Source organism: Manduca sexta, chromosome 26 (genome assembly GCF_014839805.1).
Source record: "Manduca sexta isolate Smith_Timp_Sample1 chromosome 26, JHU_Msex_v1.0, whole genome shotgun sequence".
Lineage (NCBI taxonomy): Eukaryota > Metazoa > Arthropoda > Insecta > Lepidoptera > Sphingidae > Manduca > Manduca sexta.
In genome coordinates this window covers 1,597,206-1,615,967 of record NC_051140.1, presented here as the reverse complement: position 1 = coordinate 1,615,967, position 18,762 = coordinate 1,597,206, and the positions used below count along the sequence as shown (strand labels likewise).

At 36.7% G+C, this 18,762-nt stretch overlaps 1 protein-coding gene across 4 annotated transcripts in view; it reads left to right on the top strand.

The window, feature by feature from the left end:
- Positions 1-168: 168 nt before the first annotated feature.
- LOC115454611 (pantothenate kinase 3) overlaps positions 169-18,762 on the top strand; it is a 48,359-nt gene continuing 29,765 nt past the window's right edge. The window contains exons 1-3 of one of the 4 annotated variants that reach the window (XM_037443013.1): positions 169-323; positions 4,681-4,799; positions 12,136-12,194. In XM_037443013.1, coding sequence (XP_037298910.1) covers positions 4,790-4,799; positions 12,136-12,194 — 69 coding nt within the window. In that variant the 5' untranslated portion in view covers positions 169-323; positions 4,681-4,789. Of the gene's footprint in view, positions 324-3,303; positions 3,531-4,680; positions 4,800-12,135; positions 12,195-18,762 lie in introns of those variants that run through there. The other 3 variants (XM_037443014.1, XM_037443016.1, XM_037443017.1) reach the window with 3 other exon arrangements.

Here is an 18,762-nt window from a genome sequence, read left to right as displayed (position 1 = left end):
AAGATATATGTATGTACCTATGGCAGAGGTACACGTACACCTACCTATAAACACAAATATGTGCCCCTCATAAGAATTTTGTATTGTATAGAGTTCATTATAATGCTCAAAGTACCTCGCATCACAATTTGTTTAAGAATTTTCCAAGTTTGCAACATTATAAATAAACGTCAAAATCGCCTGACCTATTTTTTGATCTGTGCCACCCGTCTCGCATGCAAGTTTCCTACTATCGCAAAATCTCAAGATTTCCAATTTTTCACACTATTATTTCATTTATTCAGTTTACGCATTCAACAAACGAATTTCCACATTATTTGCCGGTAAGTAAATATTACCAAACACTAATGATATTAATGTAATTTTTTCCCTATGTAACTTTCGATGGCTGCGGCACATTTTTTGCGTTAAGTGCAATTATTTTACAGCTAACCGGTATCCGTGGACTTTGACTGTCTCATGAGTATTATTTGTACACTATTGTGTGTGTGGTTACATCACGTTATTGTTTTATTGCGCGCCGTTCGTTAAATGGACGCGTTTCGTACGTGGAATGCGGCGGAACAGGTTTCGGTCCACAATAATTGTTGATTTTCCGTAATTACTTATTGTTCGTCTGCTATTTGTCGCGGTAATTTACACACAGGCTGTACAGTGAGGTTCTTATTTATAAAATATTTTTCTTATAGCATTTGGTTTTGTTTTTGTCTGTTTTAATAAAGTTATTGATACTTTTATAATACAGAATTATTATAAGCGTATTGCTTCCTTATCAGTGAATCATAGATGTTTATCAATAAACCTTACAGAGAATGTAAACAAACAAAACTCAACATTTCATATGAATGAACATTTTTCAATGTGCAATTTAACATGTTGAGTATGGTGGTTGCTATGTGAATATAAAATATATCCTACCACTAGCAAATAAAAGAACAATTCAATTTTCTTACATCATAAAATTTTATTGAAAAATTTTGGTAAATATTACTGAACTAAATAAATATTGGATTTACTTTATGATTCTGGTTTCTTGGTTTACGATTGTATGTGATAATAAAAAATATGTATTCCAATATAAATTCTATGAAGGAGAAAATCAAATATAAATTGTAAACTGGAATCCTTTTTCCTTGAATCTATACATATTATAAAACAAAGCTCTCAAAACGGTCTGTCTGTATGTGATTGATTTTCTCAAAATCTATGTAACGGATTTTTGTACAGTTTTATTAAAGATAGTGCAATTATGGAGGAAGGATTAAGTTTATAGTACATTAGGTTTTTATGTAAATTGACTGAAGTAAAATGATTACTGTTTAAGGTTGTGTGGTTGTAAAAAAAAGCTCATGGTTTGGAATTTATGCTGGAAAAACTTAATGTCACACTAATTTGCACACAACTGTGGGCACAGCTAGTAAAAATATATGTAATGTTGAAATCTGTTAATTTCATTATATATCGTAGAATATGTTAAATAATCTGCCATCTTGGTCTTACTGGCAATGAATACAGGCTGATTTAAATCAAGTTAAATTGTGGGATTCAAATATATGACACTAAATATTTTATGATATCTGAAATGTATGATAATGTGTTTGCAAAGGTCAAGCTGTATTTGATAACAAATGATTATAATTAAAACACATTACATTGCCAAAATTAGATAAAAACAGGGATATCATGACCAATACTTCTTCAACTTGCTGTGATCCCACTATGTTAATATTCTAAAAATAATTTGGTTTTGTTTTTATCCTTAGGTAATATGACTATTATGTTTATATAGCTTGACTTGGAATTAAAAAAACCTCATCATGTTGCAGTAAAAAAATGGAACTAAGTTCTTCTTAACTTTAAAGGAAAAATAGAAGTGGTGCTCTGAAAAGGTTTTTTATTTGCCTGGTCAGTTTAAATACAGGGTCATTTTGACATTGCATTACTAAAAAAAAACACAGATTTGAAAATTACACTTTACAATAAGTTAATTGAACTGTAAATGTAACTAAAAAAAATTAAATATATTATATGAAATAAAAGTAAGCACTTCACACAGTGAGCATAGAAGTAGTCTACTTAGGACAATTCATCACAGTGGCAACATCACACTTGCAGTCAGAAATAGACTTACACACTCCATATTCGCACTAAACTACAAATTATCAAATAATCTGAAATTGGTGAAAATATTCCTAATTCATGGATGATTTTTGGCATGCATTTAATAGAGGTTAACATGAGAATATTTAATTTATGAATGCAATATGGAAATGACCTTGTTTATGATGACTTGGAGATAGTCACTCTAAACATATTTCTGGAGGTTAAAGGTGTAAAGTAGAAGAAACCGTACCAAAATACTTGTGTTATTTTTACTTGCCTATTCTCATTGTAATCTAGTCTCTGATGACGCAACGTCAAACAACCACTCAATAACTGTCAATAGTATATCTAACACAATAGCTTATCCATTGACAAATCACTGTGTTATCTGATAGCCTTGTGTGTATTGTCAATGTAAGTTAAATCACTGTTTAAAATAGTTTTTAGGTTGTCGATGTTCTTTCTTTATCGTTTTCTTTTTTCTTATATCCGCCCAGATAGCGACCACCGTACACAGGGTGTTAAAACCCGACATAGTGGCCCACGTAAGTGTGTCGCATTCCAGGATCAGCTTGTGTATATCCGGTTCCAACAGGCCGGCATATTTGTGTCGACTGTCGAGGGGTAATCTAGCGTCAGTTGAAATTCTATTGGACCCCACTTCATTTATCATCAGGTCAAATATATTTGGTCATCGGTCGTCTAAGTTAGCGTCAAACTTTTTGGACGTTGTCCACGGGAGACTCGACGGAGATCTAGTTTAGCGTGACCAAAAAATGAGGGTTCACAATTCGTAAGCGGAGTCTACGAATATTGATCTAGCTTTGATAGTAAAGAATTAAAATGTGGGCTTGACTTCAGCTATCAATGAAGGCAGACAACACTAAGCTCAGCGACTGTAAAAACTTGCATATTCCGGGGAATATGGTAGAAATTTACCTGCAAAGGGTCCGCCGGAACCAGCAAAATTTTGAAAGTGTTCTTAAAAAAAAAGTTTGGGAACCTCTTCGCTACAATAAGTCACCTACGAATTTCCGATGTTACAATTTCACGATGTGTCCATCAGCCGGTGTAATCAAACAAGTATATCAGTACGATGTAATCAGGTATAGTTAAGGTGACATATCGATGTGATAAGAGGATTTATTCTTGAATCACGTTCGGTGGGGGTCACTGTGTTTCGGTTAATTCGGTCAGTGGGACGCGTGTTTGATTTATTACATTTTATAAATTAATACTTGCCTTGTATTATTATTGCGCTACTTCTGCGGATTTAGGTGCGTTTAGGAATTTATATTTTATTGGGATGAAATAAAATTGTATTTCTGTTTGTGGGTTTTCGTATAGGTAGCCTAAGAGGTGATAGAAAAAGTGATTTGTTAGTATTCCTTTTTTATTCGTAGTGTTAGAATTATTGAGATATTGTGGTAAGTTCTGTATTTTTTATGGTTTGCTTTTTAATTATGTGATTTGTCTTATGTCGGAGAGTCAGTACGGTTCATCATCACCATGATCAATATCACCCCTTTTTTCCTAATCTATATTTAATGTCGTAATTTCACGAGCATGTCCTACCCTAATCCGCTTTCACGGGTGTTCGCTCACTTTACACACAAAATATTTGTTTATTAAAACCCTAGCCCCTTCCAACACATGAGCCCATAAAAAAATATTTATAAAGCCCACATTGAAACCGTGAGCATGAAACCCATTCCGCCCGTTGCAGTCCACTGCTGGACATAGGCCTCTCCCAAGGAACATCACAACGCTCAGTCTGCTGCTTTATGCATCTAGTCGCTGCGAGCTCTCTTGTGTAAGTCGTCCCGTCATCTGGGGTCATGTTAGTCAGTCTGGTTAGGTACAATGCGGAACCGTCCTATGTTTAATTTTATACATTATTGTATACGTAAAAGAAGCACACCTGCGAAAATTGCATAATGATTGTTTCAAAAATGAGCCAGTAAATCATATTTTAAATATTACTATGTGCGAAGTGGGCGCATTATGGGGATATCGCTTCATCTCTTTCTTTCGCACGCGTAGTAATTCCGACGACGTCAAATGTGGTTATTGCGTCTCTTTTCTGTTTCTTATTACTTATTGATTCCACCGAAATTCAAAGACTTGTTGATCTTCTACCGAATTTTAATATTTTTTTCTGTATAATAATTTATATAAAGTAAATATTTAATAATAGTAAATTATTTAAATGCGCCCGGTACCCTATTATTTTATTATTTCAGATTCGGTATGAAAAACATTGTAATCTTATACAAAGTAGTTATTGCGCATTAGTTTTTGCTTTCTGGCCAATCTAGTATATGTTTCGCATATCTGTTGCTCGCAATTCAGCCCGTGAAGAAATACGTCCCCAAAATATAATTATTGTTTTCAACAATATTATATTATGATCATGTATAAGGGAATGCATGAAAAGATTGATGAAGGTGGAGGAAGTGAGAGAAGTATGCCAGATTCGTGCAAAGTGGCAATTTATAATCTCTGCCTACCGTTATAGGACAGAGGCGTGATGCTATGTATATATCCAGCGGCGATACAGTGTGTGGTGTGTTCCAGTGGCGAAGCATGGCCCGTCGGTGACACTGACATCCCGCTCGCATCCCGGACACACCCGTGCGATGTGCTTGTGTGCGCGTGAGATCGGCGCCGGCGGTTCACTGCTGTCATGGTGTTAGGTGAGTCCTAATTCTAGCATAAAATATGGTTGACATATCGCTGGGTCAATATTGTGAGAGTCTATGTTAATTTTTATTTTATTTATTAAAATTTTTATGTTAGTAAAAATTAGATTGTGTTTTTTATTTACATTTCGGGATTATAGGTAAATTTCACTGAATAATAAATTTAATCTATTTATTATGTATTTAAATAAATTTATGCAAAAAACATTGGTTCAGGGGTCTTATTCCGTCTACGGGGGCAAATCCGTCTATTTGCAATTACGGGCGTTCTACTCGCAGGACAGCTTCGATAGCCGTAGAGGCAAGAAATAAAAATATTCCCTATATACCTATGCGGCTATTAAAGCTGTCCTTCGATTACAACGCCCGTAATAGCAAAAAGACGGATATACCTAAGATATATGTTGTGTTGGGTTACCTTTTGGAAAACTTCACCCTTCGCCACTGTATAAAACATTTTCTTTTCTATATTTAACACTAGCTTTTGCTCGCGGCTCCGCCCGCGTTATAAAGTTTTTCAGGCTAAAGTTTTCCGTTACAAAAATAGTAGTTTCCCGGGAGCCTATGTTCTTCCCAGGGTCTCAAACTGTCTCCATACCAAATTTCATCTTAATACGTTAGGTAGTTTTTGAGTTTAACACGTTAAGGCAGACAGATTCAGCTGGGGACTTTGATATATTATTTAGAACTTTTTAAGTGAAACAATCCCGTCATATATCATTGTTGCATAACTTTAACCGTTTACGCAGCGCAGGCAACGGAAGCTCTCAAAACTCATAATTTTCCCCGTTTTTGCAACATGTTTCATTACTGCTCCGCTCCTATTGGTTATAGCATGATGATATATAGCCTATAGCTCTCCAGGAACAAAGGGCTATCCAACACAAAAAGATTTTTTCAGTTCAAACCGGTAGTTCCTGAGATTAGCCATTACTGCTCCGCTCCTATTGGTCATAGCGTGATGATATATAACTTATAGCGGTCCACAAATAAAGGGCTATCCAACACAAAACGAATTTTTCAGTTGAAACCGGTAGTTCCTGAGATTAGCCATTACTGCTCCGCTCCTATTGATCATATCGTGATGATATATAACTTTGAGCACTCCACAAACAAAGGACTATTCAACACAAAAATATTTTTTCAGTTCGAATCGGTAGTTCCTCAGATTAGCTATTACTGCTCCGCTCCTATTGAATATAGCGTGATGATATATAGCCTATATATAGCTCTCCACGAACAAAGGGCTATCCAACGCAAAAAGAATTTTTCAGTTTGGACCGGTAGTTCCTGAGATTAGCCATTACTGCCCCGCTCCTATTGGGTATAGCGTGATGATATATAGCCTATAGCACTCCACGAATAAAGGGCTATCCAACGCAAAAAGAATTTTTCAGTTTGGACCGGTAGTTCCTGAGATTAGCCATTACTGCCCCGCTCCTATTGGGTATAGCGTGATGATATATAGCCTATAGCACTCCACGAACAAAGGGCTATCCAACGCAAAAAGAATTTTTCAGTTTGGACCGGTAGTTCCTGAGATTAGCGCGTTCAAACAAACAAACAAACAAACAAACAAACAAACAAACAAACTCTTCAGCTTTATATAATAGTATAGATATAAAAAGTTTAAAATGTCCCTATTCGGCTTCAGGAATTCAAGGCAACCCTATTCTATAAACATGTAGGTTTTTACATCAACACAGTATCTACAATTAACATTTCTAGGGTTGACAGCTTTATAAAAAAAGAGCGTATTCTCATTACTGAATTGATGGCGGTATTCGAATGGAAAAATGCATTAAAAAATTCCGGAAACGCATTTCTAGGCTCTTTGGTACTGCAGATGTTTAGGTGGGGGTCACTTACCATCACGTGGACCGTATACTCCCCCCCCCCCTATGCTATAAAAAATGGCTTTATAAGAAAACTTAGTAATAGTATTAACTGTCTAAAGTAGTAGTTCCCAAATAGCGACCCATCTAAAAAAGCTCTCAAATTCTGTACTCACTTCTAGGCTGTCACGAAGTCATTTTTAATACTTAATTACATTTATTTATTAAAAACTGACTAATCATTACATATGAGCGTATATCCTATGGTCTTCACACTAGGCAAGCCTGTATCGTGAAGACCCAAATTTTAGCCTAGTTGCCTACAGTACACATTTATTCATTTATTTGACGCTGGTCTTATTACAAAATCATTTTTATTTTTAGTTTTATTAAATTATATGTAAATTATACTAAGTTAAAAATTTGTCTACACTAGATACAGAAATAAAGTAGAATTAATATATTTGATACCACTACAATAAGACGAATAAATACAATACAAAGAGTGCTGTTTTAATATCAATTTTACTTTCCTTGTTCATGAGTTATCATCATCCATTCTATTTAACAGGGCCTATACAGTATTCCTTACAGTAGGCCTATACTTCTCCAATGAGTCGAAACACATAGTTTGAGAAACGCTGGTCTAAAATGATGCCCATTGAGAGTAAAGCGGCTACCAACCTTTTTGTCAGCGCCCTAGATAGTTGCAAGCGACGTCTCTATTGTTTTTAAAGACTCGAATGACAGTCGCAGAGTGCTGAGATATGAAACGTTTTAGGCGGACTAAAATGTTTTGGGATACATTTTTTTATTGCTTTGAATGACGAGACGAGCTTGCCGTTCGTCTGATAAGCGAAACGACCACCAATAAAAAGAAACACGATCGAATACTTTAAATTACAAAGTGTTGTTTTGGTATTCCACTGTGCTCGATATGCTGAGACATGAGATGTTAAGGCTTATTATAGTAGTTACACTGGCTACAATGTTCTTCAAACAATACATGTGCCAAGGCACGGCAAAACTAGATTTATATTATATTGTTTTTTATTATTTTAACATTACTTTGCATTTGTCGCTGGCCCACTGTGTTCATTTTTATGTACTTTGGAAAAATTAAATTGAAATTGTTCATCTTAGTTCAAATCATAAAGAAACATAATTAATGGTTTCTGTTTTATTTATTGCTGATGGTAGGATATATTTTATATTCGCCCGGTTAGCGACCACCGTGCACAAGGTGTTAAAACCCGCCATAGTGGTCCACGTAAGTGTGTCGCGTTCCGGGATCAGCCTGTGTATATCCTGTTCCAACAGGCCGGCATAATTGTGTCGACTGCCGAGGGGTAATCATCTCTCGTCAGTCAACATTCTATTAGACCCCTCCTACACTTACCATCAGGTGCAGTGGGGTTACTTTATCGTGTACTCTTAAAAAAAAATGTTTCTGGGGTTAATTGGTTTTTTGCTGAAAAATCATAGGCATATATTATATTATAAAGGGTCATTTTGACATTGCGTTACTAAATGAAACCACGTACTTATCTTCTTGAAAATAACACTTTACAATAAGTTACTCGAATCATATCTATGTAAAATAACAAAGTATAAGTTTCGAACAAAACAAAAATCAATATAAAATAATTTTAATTTTTCGCGCCCTAATGCCATTGCTACCACTCTAAGAGAATTCGTCGCAGCGACCACATCGCACTTTCAGTCAGAAATACACCCACGCACACGCCTTATTCGTACTAAACTACAAAATAATAAAAAATTAAGAAAAATTTAACCTGGATTTTTGGTAGCAATATCCATTTTTTTTATGATTTTTGGCACAATGTTACCAGAGGCAAAGACGAGTATATGGTTTTATTAACAATGCAATGTCCATTGTGCAATAAATATAACATAAAACATCGTAATCATGAGTCAGCGGTATGTCTCTAAAATTCGCAAAACGCTTTCTGATAAAGATTTCGACGCATCAAACGACTCTACCAATCTTTATATTGTCAGTTTTACTACTCTACTGCACTATTTAGTTCGCTATACTTGTTATAGATGGCGTTAAATAATGTTATGTAAATTGTGAAGTTATTATCAAAACGGGCATAGTACACACATACCATTTCGCCTTTATTGCTAAAGGGTAAGCAGAAAAAGGTTTCTAGGATTCGTATTCAAGTCCCATCCTAAGTATATTGTCACTAGACCAAATTGTTTTTTTAAAGCAATTATTTGCAATCTTTGCATATTCCCGCTCGCAATTATGCACCGTTAATGTATGGAACGAATGCTCAAAAACGTTTGCTCGGAGGAGAGTCTTAATTATAAACATAAATGCAGTGTACTTCCACACTTTATGATCTGTGAAAGTCTGTGAAGTTTACCATTATATGAATGAATAAACCCCTCCTAGCTGAATTTCGACCACGGCGGCCAAAGTCGGATATCAGCTAGGTAACGAAGGAGATATTATTGTGCATAAGTGTGTGCGCAATACACAAGCACTCTCTGTTCCTTCACTCTCATAGTCCGGTGAGACGGCAATCCTACGTGACCGGAGAGGGATCAGGCGCAGGACCAACGGCTTTAGGTGCTTTCCGAGGCTTGGATCTCACTGCCAACATTCTGACTCTGAGCTGTGACTGAGTTATTCTTTATAATGGAAAATCCAGTCAATTATTTTTGATCTGACCCGGGATTCGAACCCAGCACTATTAGTCGTATTCATATCGCGTACGGATTACAACAACGCCGCCAAGGCAGTCTTGACATTGTCTTGTTATGTGTGTTAGTGGTAAATGCTGTGTTCACCTATTCGTAGCACACATATCAGATGCTGTACCTTATTGCTTTTATAATATTGATTGATGTAATATGTAGTGCTGTTGGTGTACCTGATTTCAAATAAATAAATGTGAGAGTTGAAGTATTTATTTATTTGCTATAAAATCCAGTGGTTTTCATACTGGAACACGATTTACCATGCTTGATGATAAGAATGAACAAAGCTATAACATTCAAGGATTTATATCAAAATTTCTTAACGAAAATCTTATTTGGTGCATTGCAATTTTCTTTGTCGCCTCTCGAAATCTTACGCGCTTTGTATTTCAATTGAGACCTAGTAACTTACGTAACTAACTTTCGCTATCACTGCTTCAGCTATAAATTCACGCGGTATCTCTCTAGGGACAGGCAGAGGCTCAATTAGTACCCTATATGTAGTTTTTTTTTTTATGGGCATAGTAAAGTTACATCACCGCCTGAGATGGTAAGTAAGATTACACAAAGTCGACACAATCATGCCGGCCTGTTTGGAACCGGATATTCACATGCCGATCCCGGAATCCGAAACACTTACGTAGGACTATGGCGTGTTTTACCCTCTGTTTGCTGTCGCTATCCTGGCCTATAGAAATATCCTACCAGCGTATAAAACTACTAAAACCGTTTAACCGTTAGTTGGGTGTGGAACGGACTGCCAAGACGAATGTCCGCAGGTTCAAATCCCAAGGGCGCACACCTCTGATTTTTCTAAAAAATCATGTGTGTATCCTTTGTGAATTTATCGTTCGCTTTAACGGTGAAGGAAAACATCGTGAGGAAACCTGCACATTTGAGAAGTTCTCTGTAGGAAATTCGAAGGTGTGTGAAGTCTACCAATCCGGACTAGGCCAGCGTGGTGGACTAAGGCCTAATCCCTCTCAGTAGTAGAGGAGGCCCGTGCTCAGCAGTGGGCAAGTATATAATACAGGGCTGATATTATTATAATTTAAAACCGTTTTTAAAATTATTCAGGACTGGTCCCAGACTGGAAATATGTCCTAAGGAATAAAAAAAAAATTACAAATCTGTTAATAAATGTTTAAGTTCTGAGGTAAACGATAAAAAAAAATACACATCGAATTGATAATCTCCTTTTTTTTAAGTCAGTTATTAAATTAACTTACACTGATAACAGATCAAATATAATATCGAATGTGTGAAGTCTCCCTCATCGCGAGATAAAACTAAACTGGATATGACCGGCTGACCCCTGAACGAGATATGGATACAAGATTACTCTCCACCACGTGTAACATTATGATAGCCCTGTATTATATACTGTCCCACTGCTGGAGTCTAAAATCTGCGCGAGAGTCTATCGCGTTTAGGCCCCATATGATCGCAAGATTGGTTGGGCCATGGGCTGGTTGGAGGGATTGTCCAACTGCTGGGCACTACTCCTCTACTACTGAGAGGGATTAGGCTTTAGTCCACTGGCCTGGTGCGGATTAACAGACTTCACGTACCCTCAAATTCTTATACAGAACTTTTCAGGTACGCAGGTTTCCTCACGTTATTTTCCTTTGCCGTTAAAGCAAGCGATAATTCACAAAGAATATACACATAATTTTATAAAGTCAGAGGTGTGTTTGGGTTTTGAATCTTAGGACATTCGTCTCGGCTGTCCGTTCCACTCCCAACTAGGGTATACCCCGTTTAATGAGGTCTTTATCTAGTATTAAATATTTCCTGTACTTTCGATACCACTTGAAATTTTTATACACAATGCTATAGGTACAGCTGTAAGTATATGCTAATATATGTCCGTATCATTATGCCACAAAACGTTCACAATAGTATTGGACATTGTTTCATAATCGTATGTAAATATGTTACCGGTGTTGCTTGCAAGCGTTGACGTGTTGTGACTTGTGACGTCAAACCCGTCGCGATATCGCGGCGTGATTGGCGCGCGGGGTCGCGGAAATATTACGCGATGTGTATGCAATGAGGAAACTGTGACGTCAGTGATGCGTTCGGAATTTGAAAATGTTCTCTTTAAATACATGGATATAGGATTGACTGAACAATATTAAAACAAACTGAAGACTTGAATGTAATGGATGTGCAGTCAGTCACATAAGTAGCTGAACGAATTGAAAACTGGTGGGTTTGCTGGTGGTAGGATACATTTTATATTCGCTCGCATAGCGATCACCGTACACAGAGTTAAAACCTGCCATGGTGGCCCACGTAAGTGTGTCGCGTTCCGGGATCAGCCTGAGTATATTCGGTTGAAACAAGCCGGTATAATTGTGTCGATTGCCTAGGGACAATCATCTCTCGTCAGTCGACATTCTATTGGACCCCACTCCACTTACCATCAGGTGCTAAAATAAAATAATGAAAGGGATGTATTTAATGTCACACAAAAAAAAAACGGTTAAACTTAACGTGTATAGACGTTTTCAAGTTTTGAATTTGTCCAGCTGCTTATGTCGCTGACTGCATTCAGTTTGGAATAGGCCGGCATAATTGTGTCGACTGGTGAGGGATGATCATCTGTACAAGGTCGTCACTTTGCCATGTTCATAAAAGACCACAAGGCAGTTATACAAAACAACGATAGAACACCTACCTACATACTTGGTCCTATAAAATCCTTTTCATCCTTCCCCTCATTCCTTCCATATCCAAACCCCGTCATCCTGTTCCAGGTCTCCAGACCCTGAGGCGATGGAAGATCAGTCAAGGCACGTTTGGACTTCTGAGATTTGTAAGAAATTTATATTCATGATAATATTGCTCTTTAGACTGCGACGACTACGTTTTATTCTTTTTTTTAGTCATTTAATGACCAGTTGATTATAGTAGATAATGGTTTAGTAAAGAGGTCTATCATCAAGAGAATGTAGGTACATGGATACCGATTATTTTCCATACCAGAGAATGTCCGGCCCTCACATCCACCACTATAACTCCTGTAAGCCAGGATCAGCAGTGGCACGCAGTTTATGAGACCAAGCGGTGAAGCCAGGCGAGTCTTAGGGAACACGAATCTGTTTAATATTTTTGTATTGTCTATATCAGCTCAAATATTAGAACTCTTCTCCGATTAAAAGAAGCTAATATTAATAGGCATTATAAAAGTCAGGCGGTGCCTGCAGCAAAATCTTTATCCCGGGGAGGGAAAAGTGATATTGGCTTTTTCTACTCAGTATCAGTTTGAGTCCGGAATTTGTGCTCGATATGGCGATAGGCTCGCTCCCTATCACATCATAGGACGGAATACACACGGCGTAAAGTAGGTGCACTTGTGTATGTGAACCTCCCCGCCTTTTTTTTATGGGAAAAATCCTCTTGGATCGCCGTCGTGCATATGCAAGGTAGACGGGTTATGTCAGATTATTACCGACTAAAAACATGTGATCTCCATCAACACTTTAGAATGTTTCCAGGATTTCGAACCGAACACGCAGACGCCATTCCATGCTAGCATTTTAAACACACCCCAGGAGAAAGCAACCGGCTTGATAGTAGTGAAATCGCTAATTAAAACTTTAGGTTAACGGCATATGGTATATTCTTGCTAGCCGCAGATAGATAGAGAGTCACTTGAAGGTCATTAATACCTCAGGCATAACCACGTGAGGTGATCAGGCACGTGAGTGAGGATCACTGAGCCGCACGTGCACCGCATCACATGCTGCAGCGGTAACCCTGGGTCATTGATAGCGATGATAGGCAGTTAATTATCGTGATAGCACTAAAATTTACGGGCAATTGACGTTTGGTTATCGGAGTAGACAGGCTGTGGAGTTTGAGGGCTGGAATAGGTGGTAACGGCCAGTTTTGGCAAGCGATCCTGATCGCTATATAATGATTTCTTATGTTTACGCGAATGTTAGACATTAAAATTAAACTATTTTTCGGATTTTATCGCGGTTTTAATATTTCTCTTCAGCCCAGGATTATATACTGTCCCACTGCTGAGCACGGGCCTCCTCTACTACTGTGAGGGATTAGGCCTTAATCTACCACGCTGGCCTAGTGCGGATTGGTAGACTGGAGGTTTTCATTAAGACGTATTATTGTTTTTATGCTTGTTACCGCAGAACTGTCGTTTATTATTTATGGTTACATAAAATATGAATAGAATGTTATTTTAATTAACTACACACCTTGAGGCCACTACTTCTATAAGAGAATTCGTCGCAGCGGCAACATCTTTCAGTCAGAAATACACTAACACACGCCATATTCATAATAAACTACAAAATGAATAGGATCAGAAAAGTAAGACCTAGATTATTTTTGCATATATATTTTCTTTTTCAAGCTGTCTTTGGCACAATGTTAGCTGAAGTGAAGATGATAACATAATTTTATTTATTACCGCGTAGTTATAATAACCCTGTATAAAAATACGAAGATATAACAAATACGTATGACGGTGCCACGCAGGTATTATCGCGACATACGATAAAAGTAATAAACAAAATGAATAATTCAATAAAGATCGAGTTAGCAATGACCCGGTTCGCGAATTCTCTACCAAACACGATGCCGTTTACAGATTTTTATTTTGTTATGAGTTTGCGTTGCGTTTGAGTTCATGGCTATTCCGCGAAGGCACTGGGGGTCAAAATGATTTACTTGTTTGAAGTGTTGGGAACAAGGAATGTAATTTAACTTTGTCGCTGGTAGCCGAAGATACAGGCTTTGCCTAGTTGGGTACCCCTGGAAATTCTAGTTTTAAGGATCTCATATTTTTGTATAATTTTTTTTTCTTTTTCAATAAATAATTACATTTAATTTCAGTTCAAAACATGTTTAACAAGGGTTACCGTACATAGGGTACTGCGTACCGTAGCGTGCCCCCACAAAAATGCCCTGTCCGTTTCCGTATGTGCTGATCTCGACACCAGATAGTATCAATATCAGCGGATATATTTTGTTAACGATCCAGCACATCACTAGTCTATGGTCAGCAGGTTTCAATCAAATCGATTGAATGTGAAATGGGACAAATCAAAATGAAGTTTGTTACTTACAAATGTCGTACTTTCTTTGGTTTATTTTAAAATACTGATAGTATTGAAATAGTTTATTGAAATCTGCTGTTAAAAGATAAATAATATAATAATATCGGCACTGTATACTGTCCCATGGCTGGGCGCGGGCCTCCTCTACTTATGAGAGGATTTAGGCCTGAGTCCACCACGCTGGCCTAGTGCGGATTGATAGACTTCACACACCCTCGAAATCCTTATAGAAAATTTCTCAGGTATGCAAGTTTCCTCACGATGTTTTCCTTCACGTTCCTTAGCGATATGTCACAAAGAATATAATGACGTTTCTAAAAAAGGCAAAGTTTATTATAATTTAAGTCGTAAGTGTAAACGAATAGAAGCGAGAGTGACGTAAATATGCCGTAATATTCTTGTCTCTGTCTTGCAAGAAACTATTAGCATTTTATGAATAAGTTTATTATTCAATGATTAACATAATCAGAATTTAGTTTCTTTGAGTATCAATTAGTGAACGAAAGGGCTTTTAGCTAAAACATATAAACGACGTTTAATGATAAGATTTAGTGTTTAAACAGGTTCAAATGCATTAAATGTATTATAATAAAAATGTAATTACTTTATCAATATAAAATCCGGACAATTTAGAGCATTTAACTCTAATTTAATATCACCTTAAGGTATTAATATCTGATCTCACCTTTGAGTGGATATTAAGTGGACATATGTCTTTTTCTGGACCCAAGCAGCAGTGTGTAGTCACTGTTGTGTTACAGTTAGAAAGACATAGTAGCCAGTGTAAATACTGGACATAATGACACTGAACATCTCATGTCTCAGGATGGCGAGCGCAGTGGAATACCAAACAATACTATAATTCAAGGTGTTGTATGGTGTTTCTACTGTTTATGGGCGGTCGTATCGCTTAACATCAGGCGAACGACAAGTTCGTCTGTCATTGCATTTTTTAATACGCAACAGCAATTAGTACAAAAAAGAAATCCTTCTGTGGAAACAGCATTAAGATACGATAAGAAATGAGGCAGTAATTCAAATTTCAAATATTGCTACGTGCAGGAGTGAGCATGGAGTGGGGATATCACTCCATCTCTTTCTTTCAAACGCATCGTAATGCCCGCTGACGTCACAAGCAAGTATTTCTTCTCTTTTCTGTTATATGACACTTAACCCTACTACCAAAATTCAATGGCTTATAATTTGTGGATTTTTCATCAGATTACAATGATTTCTGTTTCAGAATTTATAAGACGGACATATTTTATAAAAGTTATAAAAAAATAATAATGCAAATACCCTATTCTACATTAGAGCTTATATTTAGCATAAAAGCCTAGATTTTCCATCTTAAAATATTTTGTCGAAAAATGTTTATCGGATGTTTATGCATTGTTAAAATTGAGTTAGGTTTTTCTTTAAATTTAATTCTTCGTTCATTGATTATTTGGCGTCGATTCACAATGATTTAGGTATAAATTACATTAATTTAAGAAGTTTTTAATTATAAAGGTTAAAAAAGGTATTTTATTTTTTACGTCGGCCTATTTTTTTTTAAGTTATCAGTTATCAGATAACATTTATTCGTATTTTTCTCAGAACAATGATTGTTCTGAGGTATTTGTTTTATTTATTTATTTACACGCATGAATTAAAAATGACAGTTGTAAGTATAAAGTTGTAAATTGGTACCTCTTTTAAATTCGGTCAGATTATAGTTTATTTGAAGGATAAATTATATCTGACGATTTAAAAATTAGCTGTTATTGTACTATAAATAGATGTGAAAAACATGTTTGTTCGCAAATGAAAACTTCATAAAGACACAAATTGTTTTGCACTGGAGGCTCTAATATTAAACGCGTGCCGAGCAAATAGCCATGATTTAAATATCATGTGAAACTAACGAGTTGATTTGTATCTCAATTATGTTTTATTGGTAGTACGTGCCATGGAAACTAGACAATTATTCTCAAGTTTAATGATAATATAGAAATTTGCATAAATTTACTTTTTATTTTAATAGTTAAGTTCTTTACATCTACCAAATATCAAACAATACTTTGTGATTCAAGGTGTTGGTGTTTTACTCTTTATGATCGTATCGCTTACTATCAGACGAACGGCAAGCTCGTCTCGTCATTCAAAGCAATAAAAAAAACCTTCTTTATTAAATAAAAATATCAGTGCATATGGAAATGTCAAAAAAAATATAACACACGGATGGCGAGGCTCAAGACCCAAACTACTGGTCATTAGGGATTCAGTGAGGAATCTCTTCAAAATGCGTGCCGTGTCCAGCAATACTGCCTTCATCTGGCTTCTGACCTAACGTCCATTGAGAACTTCCATTTCAGATTCATTAGGTACACCATTATAATTAAAGTAAGTAACAAAAAGGATCGGTAAAACATTTTTATGATGTTTAATGTTTTCAGCATTTTTTATACTTAATACATTTATATATTTGTACACAAAACGTATTATGACGTTCGGTGAATGTAAAGCTAAATATACTTAACAATTAGTCTAATCCCTTTCAGTAGTAGAGGAGGCCCGTGCCCAAAATGGGACAAAATAATACAGGGCTGATATTATTATATTCTGATATAATGACTGCGCCAAAAAATTCCACTTGCAAACACTGGCTCGTATTGGGGTTCACCCATATTTGTCTGTGAATTGTTTATAATGACGTATTATCACGTTCAAAAAGGACACACCTCTGTAAGGCGACAATTTATGTAACGAACGTGTTAATCAGTCTGTTTATTTACCATCTGTGTAAATTGTAGAATATTAGATATATTGACTTATATGGCGCGATCGTGGTAAGCGGATGATATTTTTGACCGTCTGGATACAACCACTGTATACGTGGTATGTTTAAGGTCGCTAGGCCGTCAAACCTAATAACTGAACAATGTAGTCAGTTTCGCCGGACACCCTAGATTATTGGGCATATGTGACGTCTTACACAGCGTTCAGCGCTCGCCTGCTCACGAGTCGCGCTTCCGAAATGCTATGTGAGGCATACGAGACAGATACGCATACGTGTGGACAATTAATATTTCCAACTCCCCACTACCTTTCTATTTGATTAATTTCGTTGCGGGATCCGAGCAGAATGCTTTGTGAATTTATCGTTCGCTTTAACGGTGAAGGAAAACATCGTGAGGAAACCTGCACATCTGAGAAGTTCTCTATAGGAATTTCGAAGGTGTGTGAAGTCTACCAATCCGCACTAGGCCAGCGTGGTGGACTAAGGCCTAATCCCTCTCAGTAGTAGAGGAGGCCCGTGCTCAGCAGTGGGCAAGTATATAATACAGGGCTAATATTATTATTATTATTATTATGCGAGCAGAGATTCACTGCTCGGTGTTATAAAATGCGTGCTACTGATCCTGGCTTACAGGAGTTGTAGTGGTGGGTGTGAGGGCGGGAAAGTCTCTAGATAAGTACACGTAACTGGTTAAATGTAAAAAGCATAACAGAAGCCAAACATGGTTGTCATCGTTTAATTTGGCCAGAACGCATTCTGAAAGCCTATGTCCAGCTTTATCCGGACGCCTGGTAACGCTACGTATGCTATAGCCTCTAATTCGAACGAGTTGTGTTTCGGGTCGACGTAATCAGACGACCGTGGAAGGACGCAACTTTTGATGTCATCATAAACATATTTTTATTACTATGTAATTACTCGTCACATACATACGTATTTAGAAGACAAATAACCGAAGGGGGTTAAAAGGTGTGTGTATAGTGGGGTAGGCAGAGACGAAACAGGTGCACCCAATTTCCAACGTGTGTACTCCGTCCCATGATATTGTGCTAGGCTCGCCCGCCTATAGTTATATCGGGGATAAATTCCAGACTCCGTTCTGATTCTGAGTAGAAAACCCAATATCACTTAAGCGACCCTGGGGTCGAACCCCAAAATCTCAGCAGTGCGCTATCGAATCATTACCAAATAAATTATATTGAGTATGCATTAGCTGTTTATTACTCAAAAACAAAAATAAAGTCAAAGACAATTAAATAGTTATATTTAGATGCCAAACATGAGAATTTAAATTTACTTGAATCTTGTGTCCTTCAAGTACCGATAGTGTTTATTTGTAAGTGAAGAAAAACCGGCTGTTTAATTTTATGAACAATTAAATGTTAACCACATTTTTATGCATCAAAACTGCAACTCATGAAGACTTAAAACGAAGTAGGCACACAGCCGAATGAGGAACAAATATGGCGGTATATTCACATCAGGGAAAGGCATTTTTTATAAACATTTTGTTAATA